The sequence below is a fragment of the Triticum dicoccoides genome, chromosome 2A (genome assembly GCF_002162155.2).
Source record: "Triticum dicoccoides isolate Atlit2015 ecotype Zavitan chromosome 2A, WEW_v2.0, whole genome shotgun sequence".
Taxonomy (NCBI): domain Eukaryota; kingdom Viridiplantae; phylum Streptophyta; class Magnoliopsida; order Poales; family Poaceae; genus Triticum; species Triticum dicoccoides.
In genome coordinates, this window is record NC_041382.1 from 481,531,326 (window position 1) to 481,551,163 (window position 19,838).

Below are 19,838 nucleotides of genomic sequence, written 5' to 3' on the forward strand. Positions count from 1 at the left end.
CCACTTAGTTACTTTTGTTGAGCTTTCACACACTTATAGCTCTAGTGCATCCATTGCATGGCAATCCATACTCACTCACATTGATATATATCGATGGGCATCTCCATAGCCCATTGATACACCTAGTTGATGTGAGACTATCTTCCTCCTTTTTGTCTTCTCCACAACCACCGTTCTATTCCACCTATAGTGCTATTTCCATGGCTCGCGCTCATCTATCGCGTGAAAGTTGAAAAAGTTTGAGAATGCTAAAGTATGAAACAATTGCTTGGCTTGTTATTGGGGTTGTGCATGATGGGAGCATTTTGTGTGACGAAAATGAAGCATGGCCAAACTATATGATTTTGTAGGGATAAGCTTTCTTTGGCTATGTTATTTTGAGAAGACATAATTGCTTGGTTAGTATGCTTGAAGTATTATTATTTTATGCCAATATTAAACTTTTGTCTTGAATCTTTCGGATGTGAACATTCATGCCACAATAAAGAAAATTGCATTGAAATTATGTTAGGTAGCATTCCACATGAAATTTTTTGTTTTTATCGTTTACCTACTCGAGGACGAGTAGGAATTAAACTTGGGGATGCTTGATATGTCTCCAACTTATCTATAATTTTTGATTGTTCCATGCTATTATATTATTTGTTTTGGATGTTTAATGGGCTTTAATATGCTCTTTTATATTATTTTTGTGACTAACCTATTAACCGGAGGGCCAGTGCCAGTTTCTGTTTTTTTTGCCTATTTTAGTGTTTCGCAGAAAAGGAATATTAAATGGAACGAAACCTTCGCGATGATCTTTCTTGGAACAAACGCAAACCAAGAGACTTGGAGTGGAAGTCTGGAAGTCCGTGAGGCGGCCACGAGATAGGAGGGCGCGCCTAGGGGGGTAGGCCCGCCCCCACCCTCGATGGCCCCAAGGAGGTCCACCGACGTACTTCTTTCGCCTATATATACTCTTATACCCTAAAAACATCAGGGAGGGCCACGAAACCACTTTTCCACTGCCGCAACCTTCCGTACCCGGAAGATCCCATCTGGGGTCTTTTCCGGCAATCTGCCGGAGGGGGATTCGATCACGGAGGGCTTCTACATCAACACCATAGCCTCTCCGATGATGTGTGAGTACTTTACCATAGACCTTCGGGTCCATAGTTATTAGCTAGATGGCTTCTTCTCTCTCTTTGGTTCTCAATACAAAGTTCTCCTCGATGTTCTTGGAGATCTATTCGATGTAATACTTTTTTTGGTGTGTTGGCCGAGATCCGATGAATTGTGGATTTATGATCAAGTTTATCAATGAATAATATTTGGTTCTTCTCTGAATTCTTATATGCATGATTTGATATCTTTGCAAGTCTCTTCGAATTATCGGTTTAGTTTGGCCTACTAGATTGATCTTTCTTGCAATGGGAGAAGTGCTTAGCTTTGGGTTCAATTTTGCAATTTTGCGGTGTCCTTTCCTAGTGACAATAGGGGTGACAAGGCACGTATTGTATTGTTGCCATCGAGGATAAAAAGATGGGGTTTATATCATATTGCTTGAGTTTATCCCTCTACATCATGTCATATTGCTTAAAGTGTTACTCTGTTCTTATGAACCTAATACTCTAGATGCATGCTGGATAGTGGTCGATGTGTGGAGTAATAGTAGTAGATGCAGAATCATTTCGGTCTACTTAAAACGGACGTGATGTATATATTCATAATCATTGCATAGATATTCTCATAACTATGCGCTCTTCTATCAATTGCTCGGCAGTAATTTGTTCACCCACCGTAATACATGCTATCATGAGAGAAGCCACTAGTGAAACCTATGGCCCCCGGGTCTCTTTCTTATTATATTGCATCTCTTTTTATTTACATCGCATCTCGTTTACTATTTTGCAATCTTTACTTTCCAATCTATACAACAAAAATACCAAAAATTTTATCTTACTATCTTTATCAGATCTCACTTTCTCAAGTGATCGTGAAGGGATTGACAACCTCTTTATCTGGTTGGTTGTGAGGTTCTTGATTGTTTGTGCAGGTACTAGGTGACTTGTGTGTTATCTCCTACTGGATTGATACCTTGGTTCTCAAAAACTGAGGGAAATACTTACGCTACTTTGCTGCATCACCCAAGGGAAGACCAACGCATGCTCAAGAGGTAGCATGGAAGAATATGACAAATTAGACAATAAGCTAGAGACCACTAACCTCAATGACAAAGAGCATGATATAAGGAGAGAGATCCCTTTAGAATTATAGGATCATTGGCTGACAAGAGGAAGTTAAAACTAAGCAAAGATCGGGCGAGAGAGAGAGAGATAAATAGAGAAATACTACCTATTTTCAAGCTATAGCTAGCCAAAGGAGGAGGAAAACTTCTATCCACTCCCTAGAAGGCCATGATGGTGTGGTTACAGAAACATCAGATATCCTGAAAGTAGTTGGTTTTTTCATAAGACCCTTTTTAGGAAAGATTCTGAGAGGGCTTGTTCCCTCGAAAATGTTTTTTCTCTGCCGAGGAAAAACTCTCTTCCAATCAGAATGAGACACTGCAAGCCCCCTTCTCTAAAGAGGAAATTAAAAAAGCAGTGATTGGCTCGTATGCTGATGGGGCCCCTAGCCGTGATGGTATTCCTTTTTTCTTCTACCAATATTTTTGGGATTTAATCAAGCATGATCTTGCTGAGATGTTTGATGACTTCCACAAGGGCAAGTTAGATATATATGCTAAATTTCGATATGCTCTCTTTGACCCCTAAAGAAGCTGATGCTACTACCATGAAGAAATTTTGACCAATTAGTCTCCTAACTTGTAGTTTTAAGATTTTCACCAAGGTTTTAACGAATATAATTAATGCCCTCTTACAAAGACTCATTGCCTGCAACCAATGTACCTTTCTAAAAGGCAGATACACATTAGAAAGTGTAGTCACTACTCATGAGGTGCTGCACTCAGTCCTTGTTAGGCAAGAGTAAGGCCTAGTGCTTAAATTAGACTATGATAAAGCTTTTGATTTTGTTGACCTAGATTTCCTGATTGAGCTCCTTTGTCTTAGAGGTTTGGGAATAAATGGCTATCCTGGATCCTAGCAGTCACTCAAGGAGGGTCGGTAGGAGTCAAGGTAAATGGATGTGAGAGTCATTTCTTCCTCACTAGTAAAGGTCTGAGGCAGGGGGTCCCTTGCACCCCTTCTCTTTAACCTAGTTGTGGATGTACTATCTAGGATGCTGGTGAAAGCAACTACTGGGAACTCGATTAGTGGCCTTTGCCCTGCTGTTTTCCTTGGAGAAATCATGTGGCTCCGGTATGCTGATGACACAATCCTATTCCTTGAGAATAGGAAAAGCTACCAACCTCACGATAGTGCTGGCGTGTTTTGAGCAAGTTTTTGGGATGAAAATCAACTACACCAAGAGTGAGTTGATCTCCATTAATATGTCTATGGAGGAAACAAATCCTTCTTTAGAAGCTTTAGGATGTAAGAAAGGCAACTTCCCAATCAAATATCTAGGGATCCCTCTCCATTATGATAAACTGAGGAGAGAGGATATGCAACCTTTGATTAACAAAAACCTTAAAAGGATTGCTGGCTGGAGAGGTAAACTACTCTCCTACAAAGGTAGATTAGTCCTTAACCACACTTTCCTGGCCAAAATCCATGTCTACTTACTTTCCTTCTTCAAGTTTCCCAAATGGGCCGTAGAGCTTATTAATACTTGGATGGCTAACTTGATTTATAGTTAAAGAAGAAAAAGAAGAAAACAGGGGTTCTGTTGAATTTCAAGTATTTAGTTTCACCAATAAGATACGGAGACTTGCTTCACATTTGGAGATTAAATATAACACCGACAGACCAAATATTTTCAACCACTCTGCTACTCATACCTCTTACAGAATCTGGAAAAGATTCATGGGAGTATAAAAAAGCGGTGAAATTTAGTTTTAGGTGGAATGTGGACAATGGAGCTAAAGTAAGATTTTGTGAGGACACATGGTTTGGGACTTCCCCTTCTATCTAGTTCTGGCCCCTCTGCACAGTTTGTAATCAGTCATCCAAAACCATTAGAGATGTCTAGGATGGTACTCATATCAAGATCAACTTTAGGCACAATTTTACCAGGAATATGATGGATCAAAGGTACCATCTAGTGGATATTGTCCGTGATATTGCTCTTACTGATGAACTAGATGCTTTGATCTGGCAGTATGAAAGCAAAGGGCAATAGTCTAGTAGTTCCCTTTACATTGTAATCAACTTCAGGGGTGTGAAGCCTGTCTACATTCTGGTTGTTTGGATATTACAGGTTCCACCTAAGATCCATGTGTTTGTTTGGTTGATTTATCATAATAAAATTGAAGGAAATATGCCCTAGAGGCAATAATAAAGTTGTTATTTATATTTCCTTATATCATGATAAATGTTTATTATTCATGCTAGAATTGTATTAATCAAAAACTTGATACATGTGTGAATACATAAACAAAACAAAGTGTCCCTAGTATGCCTCTACTTGACTAGCTCGTCAATCAAAGATGGTTAAGTTTACTGACCATAAACATGTGTTGTCATTTGATGAAAGGGATCACATCATTAGAGAATGATGTGATGGAAAAGACCCATCCATTAGCTTAGCATAATGATCGTTAAGTTTTATTGCTATTGCTTTCATCATGACTTATACCTATTCCTTTGACTATGATATTATGCAACTCCCGAATACCGAAGGAACACCTTATGTGCTATCAAACGTCACAACGTAACTGGCTGATTATAAAGATGCTCTATAGGTGTCTCCGAAGGTGTTTGTTGGGTTTGCATAGATCGAGATTAGGATTTGTTACTCCGAGTATCGGAGAGGTATCTCTAGGCCCTCTCGGTAATGTACATCACGATAAGCCTTGCAAGAAATGTGACTAATGAGTTAGTTCCGGGATGATGCATTACGGAACGAGTAAAGAGACTTGCTGGTAACGAGATTGAACTAGCTATGAGGATACCAATGATCTAATCTCGGGCAACTAACATACCGATGACTAAAGGAATAACGTATGTTGTTATTGCGGTTTGACCGATAAAGATCTTCGTAGAATATGTAGGAACCAATATGAGCACCCATGTTCCATTGTTGGTTATTGAGTGGAGATGTGTCTCGGTCATGTCTACATAGTTCTCAAACCCATAGGGTCCCCACGCTTAACATTCGATGATGATTTATATTATGAGTTATGTGTTTTGGTGACCGAAGATTGTTCGGAGTCCCGGATGAGATCATGGACATGACGAGGAGTCTCAAAATGGTCAAGTGGTAAATATTGATATATTGGATGATAGTATTCGGACACTGGAACGGTTTCGGATCATTTTGGGTATTTTTCATAGTACAGGGAGGTTACCGGAACCCCCCGGGGAAAGTAATGGGCCACTATGGGCCATAGGGGAGAGAGGAGGCAGCCCACAAGGGGTGGCCGCACCCCCCATGGGAGTCCGAATTGGACTGGGGGAGGTGGAGGCGCCCCCATTTCCTTCTCCTCCTCCCTCTCCTTCCCCCCTTTCCCCCTCCATGAGAAGGTAAGAGGGGGCCCGAATCCTACTAGGACTGGGAGTCCTAGTAGGACTCCTCCCCACTAGGAGCGCCCCTAGTGCCGGCCTCCTCCCTCTCCCTCCTTTATATACGTGGGCAGGGCACCCCTTGGAGACACACCAATTGTTCCAAGCCATGTGCAGTGTCTCCCTCGACGGTTTACTCCTCCGGTCATATTCACGTAGTGCTTAGGCGAAGCCCTGCGCGGATCACATCACCATCACCGTCACCATGCCGTCGTGCTGACAAAACTCTCCCTCGACACTTTGCTGGATCAAGAGTTCTAGGGACGTCATCGAGCTGAACGTGTGCTGAACTCGGAGGTGTCGTACGTTCGGTACTTGATCGGTTGGAACGTGAAGAAGTTCGACTACATCAACCGCATTAACATAACGCTTCCGCTTTCGGTCTACGAGGATACGTGGACACACTCTCCCCCTCTCGTTGCTATGCATCTCCTAGATAGATCTTGCGTGATCGTAGGATTTTTTTTGAAATTGCATGCTACGTTTCCCGACAGTGGTATCCGAACCAGGTCTATGCGTAGATGATATACATGAGTAGAACACAAAGAGTTGTGGGCGATCATATTCATACTACTTACCACCAACGTCTTATTTTGATTTGGCGGTATTGTTGGATGAAGCGGCCCAGACCAACCTTACATGACCACGTTCATGAGACCGGTTCCACTGACAAACATGCAACTTATTTTGCATAAAGGTGGCTGACGGGTGTTTGTTTCTCCAACTTTAGTTGAATCAAATTTGACTACGGCCGGTCCTTGTTGAAGGTTAAAACAACACACTTGACGAAAAATCATTGTGGTTTTGATGCGTAGGTAAGAAGTGTTCTTACTAGAAGCCCATAGCAGCCACATAAAACTTGCAACAACAAAGTAGAGGATGTCTAACTTGTTTTTGCAGGGCATGCTGTGATGTGATATGGTCAAGACATGATGTGATATATGTTATTGTATGAGATGATCATGTTTTGTAAAAGTTATCGGCAGCTGGCAGGAGCCTTATGGTTGTCGCTTTATTGTATGAAATGCAATCGCCATGTAATTGCTTTATTTTATCACTATGCGTTAGCGATAGTTGTAAAAGCAATAGTTGGCGAGACGACAACGATGCTATGATGGAGATCAAGGTGTCAAGCCGGTGACGATGGAGGTCATGACGTTGCTTTGGAGATGGAGATCCAAGGCACAAGATGATGATGGCCATATCATGTCACATATTTTGATTGCATGTGATGTTTATCTTTTATGCATCTTATTTTGCTTAGTACGACTGTAGCATTATAAGATGACCCCTCACTAAATTTCAAGGTATAAGTGTTCTCCCTGAGTATGCACCGTTGCGACAGTTCGTCGTGCCGAGACACCATGTGATGATCGGGTGTGATAAGCTCTACGTTCACATACAACGGGTGCAAGATAATTTTGCACGTGCGGAATACTCGGGTTAAACTTGACGAGCCTAGCATGTACAGACATGGCCTCGGAACACTGAGACCGAAAGGTCGAACGTGAATCATATAGTAGATATGATCAAGATAGAGATGTTCACCATTGAAAACTACTCCATCTCACGTGATGATCGGACATGGTTTAGTTGATATGGATCACATGATCATTTAGACGACTCGAGGGATGTCTATCTAAGTGGGAGTTCTTAAGTAATATGATTAATTGAACTTAAATTTATCATGAACTTAGTCCTGATAGTTTTTTCATATCTATGTTGTAGATCAATGGCCCGTGCTACCATTCCCTTGAATTTTAATGTGTTCCTAGAGAAAGCTAAGTTGAAAGAAGATGGTATAAACTACACAAACTGGGTCCGTAACTCAAGGATTATCCTCATTGCTGCATAGAAGAATTACGTCCTTGAAGCACCACTAGGTGCAAGGCCTGCTGCAGGAACAACTCCGGACGTTATGAACATCCGGCAAGCTAAATCTGCTGACTACTCGATAGTTCAGTGCGACATGCTCTACGGCTTAGAATCGGGACTTCAAAGACGTTTTGAATGTCATGGAGCATATGAGATGTTCCAAGAGTTGAAGTTCATATTTCAAGCAAATGCTCGATTTGCGAGATATGAAGTCTTCAACAAGTTCTATAGCTGCAAGATGGAGGAGAATAGTTCTGTCAGTGGACACATACTCAGAACGTTTGGGTACCATAACCACTTGACTCAGCTGGGAGTTAATCTTCCGGATGATAGTGTCATTGACAAAGTTCTTCAATCACTACCACCAAGCTATAAAGGCTTCTGATGAACTATAATATGCAAGGGTTGCAAAAGACTATTCCCAAGCTCTTCGCAATGCTCAAGGCTGCGGAGGTAGAAATCAAGAAGGAGCATCAAGTGTTGATGGCTAACAAAACCACTAGTTTCAAGAAAAAAGGGCAAAGGGGAGAAGGGGAACTTCAAGAAGAATAGCAAGCAAGTTGTTGCTCCCGGGAAGAAGCCCAAGTCTGGACCTAAGCCTGAAACTGAGTGCTTCTACTGCAAAGGGACTGGTCACTGGAAGCAGAAGTGCCCCAAGTATTTGGCGGATAAGAAGGATGGCAAATTGAAAGGTATATTTGATATACATGTTATTGATGTGTACCTTAATAATGCTTGTAGTAGCATGGGTATTTGATACCGGTTCAGTTGCTCATATTTGCAACTCGAAACAGGGGCTACAGATTAAATGAATATTGGCTAAGGATGAGGTGACGATGCGCGTCGGAAATGGTCCCAAGGTCGATGTAATCACCGTCGGCACGCTACCTCCACATCTACCTTCGGGATTAGTTTTAGACCTGAATAATTGTTATTTGGTGCTAGCGTTGAGCATGAACATTATATCAGGATCTTGTTTGATGCAAGACGGCTATTCATTTAAATTGAAGAATAATGGTTGTTCTATTTATATGAGTAATATCTTTTATGGTCATGCACCCTTGATGAGTGGTCTATCTTTGTTGAATCTCGATTGTAGTGATACACATAATCATAATATTGATGCCAAAAGATGCAAAGTTAATAATGATAGTGCAACATATTTGTGGCACTGCCGTTTAGGTCATATTGGTGTAAAGCGCATGAAGAAACTCCATGCTGATGGGCTTTTAGAATCACTTGATGCTTGCGAACCATGCCTCATGGGCAAGATGACTAAGACTCCGTTCTCCAGAACAATGGAGCGAGCCACTGACTTATTGGAAATAATACATACTGATATATGTGGTCCCATGAGTGTTGAGGCTCGCGACGGGTGTCGTTATTTTCTGACCTTCACAGATGATTTGAGCAGATATGGGTATATCTACTTAATGAAACATAAGTCTAAAACATTTGAAAAGTTCAAAGAATTTAAGAGTGAAGTGGAAAATCATCATAACAAGAAAATAAAGTTTCTACAATCTGATCGCGGAGGTGAATAGTTGAGTTACGAGTTTGGTCTTCATTTGAAACAATGTGGAATAGTTTCGCAACTTACGCTATCTGGAACACCACAACGTAATGGTGTGTCCGAATGTCGTAATCGTACTTTATTAGATATGATGCGATCTATGATGTCTCTTACCGATTTACCACTATCGTTTTAGGGTTATGCTTTAGAGAGGGCTGCATTCATGTTAAATAGGGCACCATCTAAATCCGTTGAGACGACACCATACGAACCGTGGTTTAGCAAGAAACCTAAGCTATCATTTCTTAAAGTTTGGGGTTGCGATGCTTATGTGAAAAAACTTCAGCCTGATAAGCTCGAACCCAAATCGGAGAAATGCGTCTTCATAGGATACTCAAAAGAAACTATTGGGTACACCTTCTATCATAGATCCGAAGGCAATATATTCGTTGCTAAGAATGGATCCTTTCTAGAGAAGGAGTTTCTCTCGAAAGAAATGAGTGGGAGGAAAGTAGAACTTGATGAGGTAATTGTACCTTCTCTCGATATGGAAAGTAGTTCATCACAGAAATCAGTTCCAATTAGTGAGGAAGTTAATGATGATGATCATGAAACTTCATATCAAGTTACTACCGAACCTCGTAGGTCAACCAGAGTCCGTTCCACACTAGAGTGGTACAGTAATCCTGTTTTGGAAGTCATGTTACTAGACCATGACAAACCTATGAACTATGAGGAAGCAATGATGAGCCCAGATTCCGCAAAATGGCTTGAGGCCATGAAATCTGAGATGGGGTCCATGTATGAGAACAAAGTATGGACTTTGTTTGACTTGCCTGATGATTGGCAAGCCATAGAGAATAAATGAATCTTCAAGAAGAAGATTGACGCTGATGGTAATGTTACTATCTTCAAAGCTCGACTTGTTGCGAAAAGTTTTCGACAAGTTCAAGGAGTTGACTATGATGAGACCTTCTCACCCGCAGCGATGCTTAAGTCTGTCCGAATCATGTTAGCAATTGCCACATTTTATGATTATAAAATTTGGCATATGGACGTCAAAACTGCATTCCTTAATGGATTTCTTAAAGAAGATTTGTATATGATGCAACCAGAAGGTTTTGTTGATCCTAAAGGTGCTAACAAAGTGTGCAAGCTCCAGCGATCCATTAATGGACTGGTGCAAGCCTCTCGGAGTTGGAATATACGCTTTGATAGTGTGATCAAAGCATATGGTTTTATACAGACTTTTGGAGAAGCCTGTATTTACAAGAAAGTGAGTGGGAGCTCTGTAGCATTTCTAATATTATATGTGGATGACATATTGTTGATTGGAAATAATACAAAATTTCTGGATAGCATAAAAGGATACTTGAATAAGAATTTTTCAATGAAAGACCTCGGTGAAGCTGCTTATATATTGGGCATCAAGATCTATGGAGATAGATCAAGACGCTTAACTGGACTTTCACAAAGCACATACCTTGATAAAGTTTTGAAGAAGTTCAAAATGGATCAGTCAAAGCAAGGGTTCTTACCTGTGTTACAAGGTGTGAAGTTGAGTCAAACTCAATGCCCAACCACTGCAGAAGATAGAGAGAAAATGAAAGTCATTCCCTATGCCTCAGCCATAGGTACTATCATGTATGCAATGCTGTGTACTAGACCTGATGCGTGCCTTACTATAAGTTTAGTAGGGAGGTACCAAAGTAATCCAGGAGTGGATCACTGGACAACGGTCAAGAACATCCTGAAATATCTGAAAAGGGCTAAGGATATGTTTCTCATTTATGGAGGTGACAAAGAGCTTGTCGTAAATAGTTACGTCGATGCTAGTTTTGACACAAATCCGGATGACTCTAATTCGCAAACTGGATATGTATTTATATTGAATGGTGGAGCTGTCGGTTGGTGCAGTTCCAAGAAGAGCGTCGTGGCGGGATCTACGTGTGAAGCGGAGTACATAGCTACTTTGGAAGCAGCAAATGAAGGAGTTCATATCTGATCTATGTGTAATACCTAGTGCATCGGGTCAAATGAAAATCTTTTTTGATAATACTGGAGCAATTGCCTTAGCGAAGGAATCCAGATTTCACAAGAGAACCAAACACATCAAGAGACGCTTTAACTCTATCCGTGATCAAGTCAAGGAGGGAGACATAGAGATTTGCAAAATACATACAGATCTGAATGTTGCAGACCCTTTGACTAAGTCTCTTCCACGAGCAAAACATGATCAGCACGAAGACTCCATGGGTGTTAGAATCATTACAATGTAATCTAGATTATTGACTGTAGTGCAAGTGGGAGACTGAAGGAAATATGCCCTAGAGGCAATAATAAAGTTGTTATTTATATTTCCTTATATCATGATAAAAGTTTATTAATCATGCTAGAATTGTATTAATCAGAAACTTGATACATGTGTGAATACATAGACAAAACAAAGTGTCCCTGGTATGCCTCTACTTGACTAGCTCGTTAATCAAAGATGGTTAAGTTTCCTGACCATAGACACGTGTTGTCATTTGATGAACGGGATCACATCAATAGAGAATGATGTGATGGACAAGACCCATCCGTTAGCTTAGCATAATGATCATTAAGTTTTATTGCTATTGCTTTCACCATGACTTATACATATTCCTTTGACTATGCGATTATGCAACTCCCAAATACCGGACACCTTGTGTGCTATCAAACATCACAACGTAACTGGGTGATTATAAAGATGCTCTACAGGTGTCTCCGAAGGTGTTTGTTGGGTTGGTATAGATCGAGATTAGGACTTGTCACTCCGAGTATCAAAGAGGTATCTCTGGGCCCTCTCGGCAATGTACATCACGATAAGCCTTGCAAGCAATGCGACTAATGTGTTAGTTGCGGGATGATGCATTACGGAACAAGTAAAGAGACTTGCCCGTAACGAGATTGAACTAGGTACGAGGATACCGACGATTGAATATGGGGCAAGTAACATACCGATGACAAAGGGAATAACGTATGTTGTTATTCCGGTTTGACCGATAAAGATCTTCGTAGAACATGTAGGAACTCATATGAGCATCCAGGTTCTGCTGTTTGTTAGTGACCAGAGATATGTCTCGGTCATTTCTACATAGTTCTTGAACTCGTAGGGTCCGCATGCTTAACGTTCGATGACGATTTGTATTATGAGTTATGTGTTTTGGTGACCGAAGATTGTTTGGAGTCCCGGATGAGATCACGGACATGACGAGGAGTCTCGAAATGGTCGAGAGGTAAAGATTGATATATTGGACGATAATATTCGGACACCGGAACGGTTCCAGATCGTTTTGGGTATTTTTCGGAGTACCGGGAGGTTACCGAACCCCCCGGGGAAACTAATGTGCCACTATGGGCCATAGGGGAGAGAGGAGGCAGCCCACAAGGGGTGCCCGCACCCCCCCATGGGAGTCCGAATTGGACTAGGGGAGGGGCCGGCGCCCCCTTTCTTTCTCCTCCTCCCTCTCCTTCCCCCTCCATGAGAAGGAATAAGAGGGGCGGGGGCGAATCCTACTAGGACTGGGAGTCCTAGTAGGACTCCCTCCCACTTGGCGCGCCCCCTAGGGCCAGCCTCCTCCCTCTCCTTCCTTTATATACGTGGGCAGGGACCCCTTGGAGACACACCAACTGTTCCAAGCCGTGTGCGGTGTCTCCCTCCACGGTTTGCTCCTCCGGTCATATTCACGTATTGCTTAGGCGAAGCCCTGCGCGGATCACATCACCATCACCGTCACCATGCCGTCGTGCTGACAAAACTCTTCCTCGACACTTTGCTTGATCAAGAGTTCGAGGGACGTCATCGAACTGAACGTGTGCTAACTCGGAGGTGCCGTATGTTCGGTACTTGATCGGTTGGATCATGAATACGTTCGACTACATCAACTGCGTTAACCTAACGCTCCCGCTTTTGGTCTACGAGGGTACGTGGACACACTCTCCCCCTCTTGTTGCCATGCATCTCCTAGATAGATGTTGCGTGATCGTAGGAATTTTTGAAATTGCATGCTACGTTCCCCGACAAAAATAATGACTAGAGACAACCTTAGGAAAAGGCATATCATCAAACCTCTAGATTGTGTGTTCTTCTTTGAAACTGAATCTGTCCAACACTTGTTTTTTGATTGTGTAGTAGCTAGATATGTGGGCGCAATTTTTTGGGAGCATTTCAACATAAATTTGGGGTTTGATTGCATGCCCATTGCCAGGTTTTGGCTATCTAACAAGCAGAAATCTTCCCTTAATGTAGCATGTGCAGCTGCACTGTGGTGTTTGTGGAAAATTGAATTCCATGATATTTAACAATACCACATGGACTTCTGTAAAACAAGTTATTGGGAAGATTCACAAGCTAGTCAAGATTTGGGCGATCTTGTCCACAGATCAAGGGAATAAAAGTTTGGAGGACTTCTCAACCTTCCCGGGGGTGAAAATGAAGACTTCGTTGGCCATCAAAAGTGGTTGAGTTTGTACAAATTGAAGATCACGAATGCAGAACAAGTGGGCCATGAATCCCCCTACTCCTTGCAAGGTGGTTGCAGGAAGTGTGCTGATCAGCCCAACCTCGGTGCTGGACCCTAGGTGGTCTCCGCAGCCTGCAACAGCTCCGCCGGTGAAGTCCAGGAGGGCTTTCTGTGAGGTCGACATGTTTGCCGACTGAAGCTATCCAACCCCCTCAACCCCGGTGCTGTTAAGGGATGGAAAAAGATCTGTAATGAACTGTATTCCCCTTAGTTTCTCTTCCTCTTAGTTGCTACTTGATTGCTCCGTGAGCATCCAACTGGAAAAAATGTAGTTTATTTTTGCACATTTACCCTCATTTTAGGGGAAACTTGTTTGTTCTGAATCTTGGTTTAATTTATCAATATGGAGCCGGGGACGTGATCCTTTCCTTCTAAAATATTTTCATTTACGGCGGGGCGCTCGAGCAACTTCAAAGTTATTGTTGGATTCCAAGTTTCCAACCAACGGGCCGCCCTAAATTCATTCATGTCAAAGGGGAATGCATTAACCTACTAGTATTAAATTGAAATGTTTCCACCATGAGACTAACACAAAAATAAGCAACCTTTTCTCTGAACTAGGGTCTCGTCGTTGCATTTTGTTAAAAACACGTCATCAACAAAAACCACGCGTGTTCGTGTATTTCTTCTAGAAAAGTTGTTCTGGATAGCCTCACAAGTTTCTCGATCACAAACAAAACTCTTCCTTACACTCTTCATTATATATTTCTCCTTTTTATATGAAAAGAGTCTAGTGTCATCATCTTTTTGTTACGCTCCTAATACATACATACAAAAAGGGAAGAAAAGCAGGAATAAAAGAACAAGTTCAGTTCAAAACTCTAAGTCAGGTGACAAGTGTTTGTGCGTGCACGTAAACATGCTCTTTTGTCTCTGAGCTCACAAAATAATTGGTTCGGAGTAGTGATTGAAAAAGGTTTGGAAAATTAATTTACTACGTTTAATTTGATTTATGACAGGAGTGGTAGAATACCTTCAAAATTATTGTTTGATTCTCACTGACAGGCCACTATCAATTCATTCCTATCAAGGGAAACACATTAACTTACTCATGAAGGTACCCTTCTATTAAAACAAATGTTTCCACTATGAATAATACGAAAAGAATCACCTTTCTATGAGGTAGGATCTCATTGCCTTTATGCGAAAATACGTGTCATCCATAGCAACCACACTTGTTCGTGTATTTCTTCTAGAAAAGTTGTTTTGGGAAGCCTCACAAGTTTTCAGGTCACAAAAGAAACCCTTCCTTATACTCTTCAATGTATATTTCTCCTTTCTACGAAAAGACTAGCAACTTTTTGTTGCGATGCTAATACCGGTGACAAAATGAGAAGAAAAGCAGGAAAAAAACTATGGCTCAAAGCTCCAAGTCAGGTGACAAGTGTTTGTACATGCACGAGCCATGCTCTCCTGTCTCTGAGCTGGAGAAAAAAATTAATGGCTCTAAATGCCGATTAGTAACTGAAAAATGGCTTGGAATTTTTTGCGGATTTCGTTTTCTTGAGAATAAACATTTTTTGATTTTGAAAAAAAAATAGTGCGGTTCAGACCTCCAAGTCAGGTGACAAGTGTCTGTGCATGCACGAGCCATGCTCTTCTGTCTCTGAGCTGGAAAAATAAATAGTTCTAAATGCTGATTAGTAACTGAAAAAAAACTTGGATGCTTTTGTAGAATTTTTTTATTTTGTGAATGTAAAATTTGTTCTTTGAGAATAAACTTCTGCTGATTCATACTAGTTGGTTAGCCCTTAATCAAGAACCCCAAAGAAAAGAAAAGAAAAAGAAAACGAAAGCCGCTTTGAGACGGGCGCACGGCCACACGAGGCGAGGCCTTGAAACCGTGCAAGGTAGGCTCCTCGCCTCTAGTTTCGTGGCATTCGATGCATGGATGCTGCACTAACCTTGAGGCAAAACAGTAAAATGATAGAGCCATCAAATCAAAGAAAAAAATCACAATCTTTCTGGTACTATACTAACTACAGATCTCGGCCGTCCGTAATTCATGCATTCATGCGGATCCGACGCCCGTGCAGCCGGTGCGACACGTCACCTGGTGTACCAGAATGTTCGTATACCTCCTGGCACCCAAATACAATGTGCTCCGGGAAAAAAAACAGAGATGGAGTGAGCGAGAAAAAGCAAGGAAGCAGCACCAAAACGAGAAGAAAAGAAATCCCGGGGATAGAGATGCCAAATCATTTCCATGCGGATCTCGCCATCGCAGCCCCTCCCTCGCGGCGCCCACCCGCTACTTAAGGCGAGCGAGTGAGGCCACCCCCTCCACCCCACTGCCAGTCTTGTAGCGAGCGACACACCCACAGGGAGCCGCAGAGAGCCACCACCACCACCCAACGCCACCAGAGAAGGGGCAGAGGACAGGAGGGACGCGCGCCATGGGTGAGGTAAGGAAGGACGCTTGATTGCTTGCTTGCCTGCTACTGCATTCCTCGGCGGCGGCGGCGGCGACGGTGAGGTGGGTTGAATCTTGACTGACTGACCGACGCCCCCGTCGTGGTGTGGTGTTTTGGTTCGCAGGAGGAGAAGAAGCCCAAGGAGGAGGAGAAGCCCAAGGAGGAGGAGCCGAAGGAGGAGGAGAAGCCCAAGGAGGGGGAGGAGGAGAAGCCCAAGGACGACAAGCCCAAGGAGGGGGAGGGCGAGGGGGAGAAGCCCAAGGAGGAGGAGGCGGCGCCCCCGCCGCCGCCGCCGCCGCCGGAGGAGGTCGTGATGCGCGTCTACATGCACTGCGAGGGCTGCGCCAGGAAGGTCAAGAAGATCCTCAAGAGATTCGATGGTAATGCGCCTCATCTATTCTAATTAATCCCTGCTCTCTAATTTCCTCTGCTTTGCTTCGCTTTGCTGCATCAGGATTCGCCGTCAGAGTAAATCTTTTCGTTTTCGTTTCGTTTTGAACTAGTAGTACGCTGTCACGTGGATTTTATTTCCTTAGTACAGGAACACTTTTACCGAGTTCGTTCGACATTTTCTTGGCGAGTGTTCTTAGGGAGTGCATGCTTAGTGCATCTTGATTCACGAATCATCATGGTTAGTGGTAGACTTGTGTTCTCCTTGCGGTTATGGGAAGCAAGCTAAAAGTGAATCTGTTTGTTTGTTCATCAGATTTAAGAGACATGATGATGTGGTTGGCTTCCTCCAATCTTTTTTTAGTGTTCCTCCTTATGTCCTTATTAAAAAAAGGGTCCAGATTTTGTGTTTTTCTCTGTGCTGTTCTGATGTCCAATTAAGTGATACTCCGTGTGCAATTCATAGTGGACTAGGTCAGTAGGTGGGCTAAGCTTTTAAATAAACAGATTCACCTAATTAATAAGATCCTCTTGTCTAAAAAATAAAATAAAATTAATAAGATCCTCCTTTCTCATGAGCCGCACATGAGTCTGGTGGTTGATTAATTGTGATGGGAATGACCTTTCACTCCAAAAGGTTGGAGTACATTCCAAGAGAATGACAACCTTGAGTATACAATGCCCTTGAGGCCACATGTCCTTAAAAGTTAAGCTGATTCACCAATCATCTCCAAATACTGCTCAAAATGTTCCAAGCATCTCTGCATATTCTCCATGCACTACTAGTTGCTATCAAGGGAAAATTAAAGTTTCTTTGGCTCAAAGATCCATTCTCTGTTCTACCTAGTACCGCATCTGAAAACCTTTTTGTGTGGATTCAGGGGTAGAGGACGTCATTGCTGACTCCAAGGCACACAAGGTGGTTGTGAAGGGAAAGAAGGCTGCCGCCGACCCGATGAAGGTGGTGGAGCGTGTTCAGAAGAAGACGGGCCGCAAGGTGGAGCTCCTCTCGCCGTTACCGCCGCCGCCGGAGGAGAAGAAGGAAGAGGAGAAGAGGGAGGAACCTGAGCCGCCGAAACCTGAAGAGAAGAAGGAGGTGAAGGACCTTAACGAATGCACGCAATGCAGTACTCCTACTAGTTTGTATGGTAATTTCAGTTTTACTTCAGATTTGGCAAAACTGACTGAATGATGTTTGTTTTTGAAGCCAACGGTGATCTCCGTGGTGCTGAAGGTGCACATGCACTGCGAGGCCTGCGCGCAGGCGATAAAGAAGAGGATCGAAAAGATGAAAGGTGCGTAATGGGCCGCTGCGGGATTGCCTGTCCTTTTTTCATTTCTCTCTCGCGTCATTTTCATCAGGACAGAAACAGCTATGGCCTTTCTCTTATTAGTATTTATTTTCACTAGCTCCTCCTAGAATTAGTTTACTACTATGTGTCATGTTTAGAATCTACCTAGTGATTCAGCAAAGGTCAAGCAAATCTTTCCTCTGATGCAATGATGAAAAAAAGAGGGATTCCTCTTTAGGTCGATGGCTGAAACAAAGCCAAAATGTGGGCCTTGTACGTGTAGCTCCTTTTCTTGCAAAAGATGCACAACTGTGTGCAGATAAGATTCACTCCTTCACCTACCTGTCTGGCTATATATTGTGACAAGATTAATCTGGATCGTATAAGAATTTTTTTCTGCCTGAAATCACGCTAGATAGATCATCCTCGAGCTCGGTGATACTTTGTTATGTAGTAGTATTGCTGAAGATTTTGGTTCGAAATTATGCAGGAGTGCAATCTGCAGACCCAGACCTGAAGGCGTCTGAAGTGACGGTGAAGGGCGTGTTTGAGGAGGTCAAGCTGGCTGAGTACGTGCACAAGCGCACCGGCAGGCATGCGGCCATTATCAAGTCCGAGCCGGTTGCCCCGGCCGAGAAGGCCGGCGAAGGCGACGCCAAGGATGAGAAGAAGGCAGCCGAAGGCGGCGAAGAGAAGAAGGACGACAAGGAGGAGAAGAAGGACGACAAGGATGGCGCTGCAGACGAGAAGAAAGAGGAGAAAGACAAGGAGGATGGCGGCGCCGGCGGCGAGGAGAAGGAGAAGGAGAAAGACCCCGGCGCCATCGCCGCAGCCAACCTCTACATGCACTACCCGCAGTTCGCGTTCCCGGGAGGGTACTACCCGCCGAGGCCGGGGTACGCCGCCTACCCTCCGCTGCCGGCCTACCCGCCGTACCCGCCGCAGATCTTCAGCGACGAGAACCCGAACGCCTGCTCCGTCATGTAAAAAAGGTTAGAACCTTGGTGGTCTAGAGTGGAAAACAAATAAGAAGGGGAGAAGGGACTGCATGAGTTGAGGGGTGCCATGGCAGCAAAAATGCCCTCGAGCAAAGCAAATGGCAGCAGCTTGAAGAAAGTACCAGGCTTTTTTGCGGTCAGGTTTTCCTTTTTTTTGAACCTTTTATGTTTTTACCGTCTGGTATAAAGTAAGTCTGGACTTCCTTGTCAGTTGATGGATGTTTTCATCTTATGTAGATTTTTCTTTTTGCCTTGTACCGAACTTATGTAAAAACTGTTATTATAGTATAGTAATTCTCTCCATCTCCTTGGCTGTGTGCTGGTGCCTGGCTCTAAACATCTAGGACCCGGAAGAACAGTCGCTCTGCCAAAAAACTGTGGTGGTGAAAGGGAGAAGTCACAAGGGGGTGCCGGGGTGGGGTAAATGAATGAAATGGAATGGCAATGGTGAGATGCAAGAGGAGGTAGGAGACAAGTCATGTGCATGGGGCATGTGAGATGGGTCCCACTTTTGCATGACACAAAATCCTAGGCGGATTGCAGCTTCAATCCTGATGCGCCCACTTTTTTACCCGGTAGCCCACTAGCTGATGATATCCAGGGGCTACAGACTTTGGAGTTTGCTGTGAATGTGAGGGAATACTTTCCCATCATAATTATGTGACTTGAGGTTGCTTGCTTCCCTTGCAAAATATGATGGTTTTGCCTACGTCCCTGACTGCCCTGCGATTCCTTTCTACTCCTACCGTACCGTGTGGCTTGTCATACCTTGTATCTTACTTATTATTATTTTAATGCGAAAAATTTCCGTAAAACCCCAATAATAATAATAATAATAATAACAATAATAATAATACATGGGGCTGTTTGAAAGCTACTCGTATTAGTTTATTGAATTTCATGCATCAGTTTTGTATACTATTCAAAGTAGCAATTGTTTCAAAATGTAAAATGCTTCTACCATCATCTTTAGACTTACCGTGGGTTCGCATCCACAAGTTTTTAGTATAAAAGTAAGTCTGGATTTCGTTGTCAGATATGATTCCAATAGTTGATGTTTCCAAAATTGCGGGGAGTATGATACAAAATGGGCTTTTTTTCCCCTTTAACACTACATACTCAAGCGCTCATTTATACGCGTATACACTCACCTCTATGAACGCGCACACACCCTAACCCTATGAGTATCTTCGAGAGACTGAG

At 42.9% G+C, this 19,838-nt stretch overlaps 1 protein-coding gene across 1 annotated transcript; it reads left to right on the top strand.

Annotated features, from left to right (window-relative positions):
* Window positions 1-15,810: 15,810 nt before the first annotated feature.
* Window positions 15,811-18,942, top strand: LOC119354975 (heavy metal-associated isoprenylated plant protein 7-like). Its single transcript, XM_037621745.1, has 5 exons — window positions 15,811-15,946; window positions 16,080-16,335; window positions 17,227-17,441; window positions 17,553-17,640; window positions 18,128-18,942. The coding sequence occupies exons 1-5, from the start codon at window positions 15,938-15,940 to the stop codon at window positions 18,622-18,624; spliced, it is 1,065 nt and encodes a 354-aa protein (XP_037477642.1). The 5' UTR covers window positions 15,811-15,937; the 3' UTR covers window positions 18,625-18,942.
* The last annotated feature ends 896 nt before the right edge of the window (window positions 18,943-19,838 follow it).

What these genes read in the sequence shown, in the direction of transcription:
- LOC119354975 (XM_037621745.1), top strand. An exon ending in GATCCTCAAGAGATTCGATG is followed by an intron (nt 16,336 to 17,226) that starts GTAATGCGCCTC and finishes GTGTGGATTCAG; the next exon opens with GGGTAGAGGACGTCATTGCT. An exon ending in GAGGATCGAAAAGATGAAAG is followed by an intron (nt 17,641 to 18,127) that starts GTGCGTAATGGG and finishes GAAATTATGCAG; the next exon opens with GAGTGCAATCTGCAGACCCA.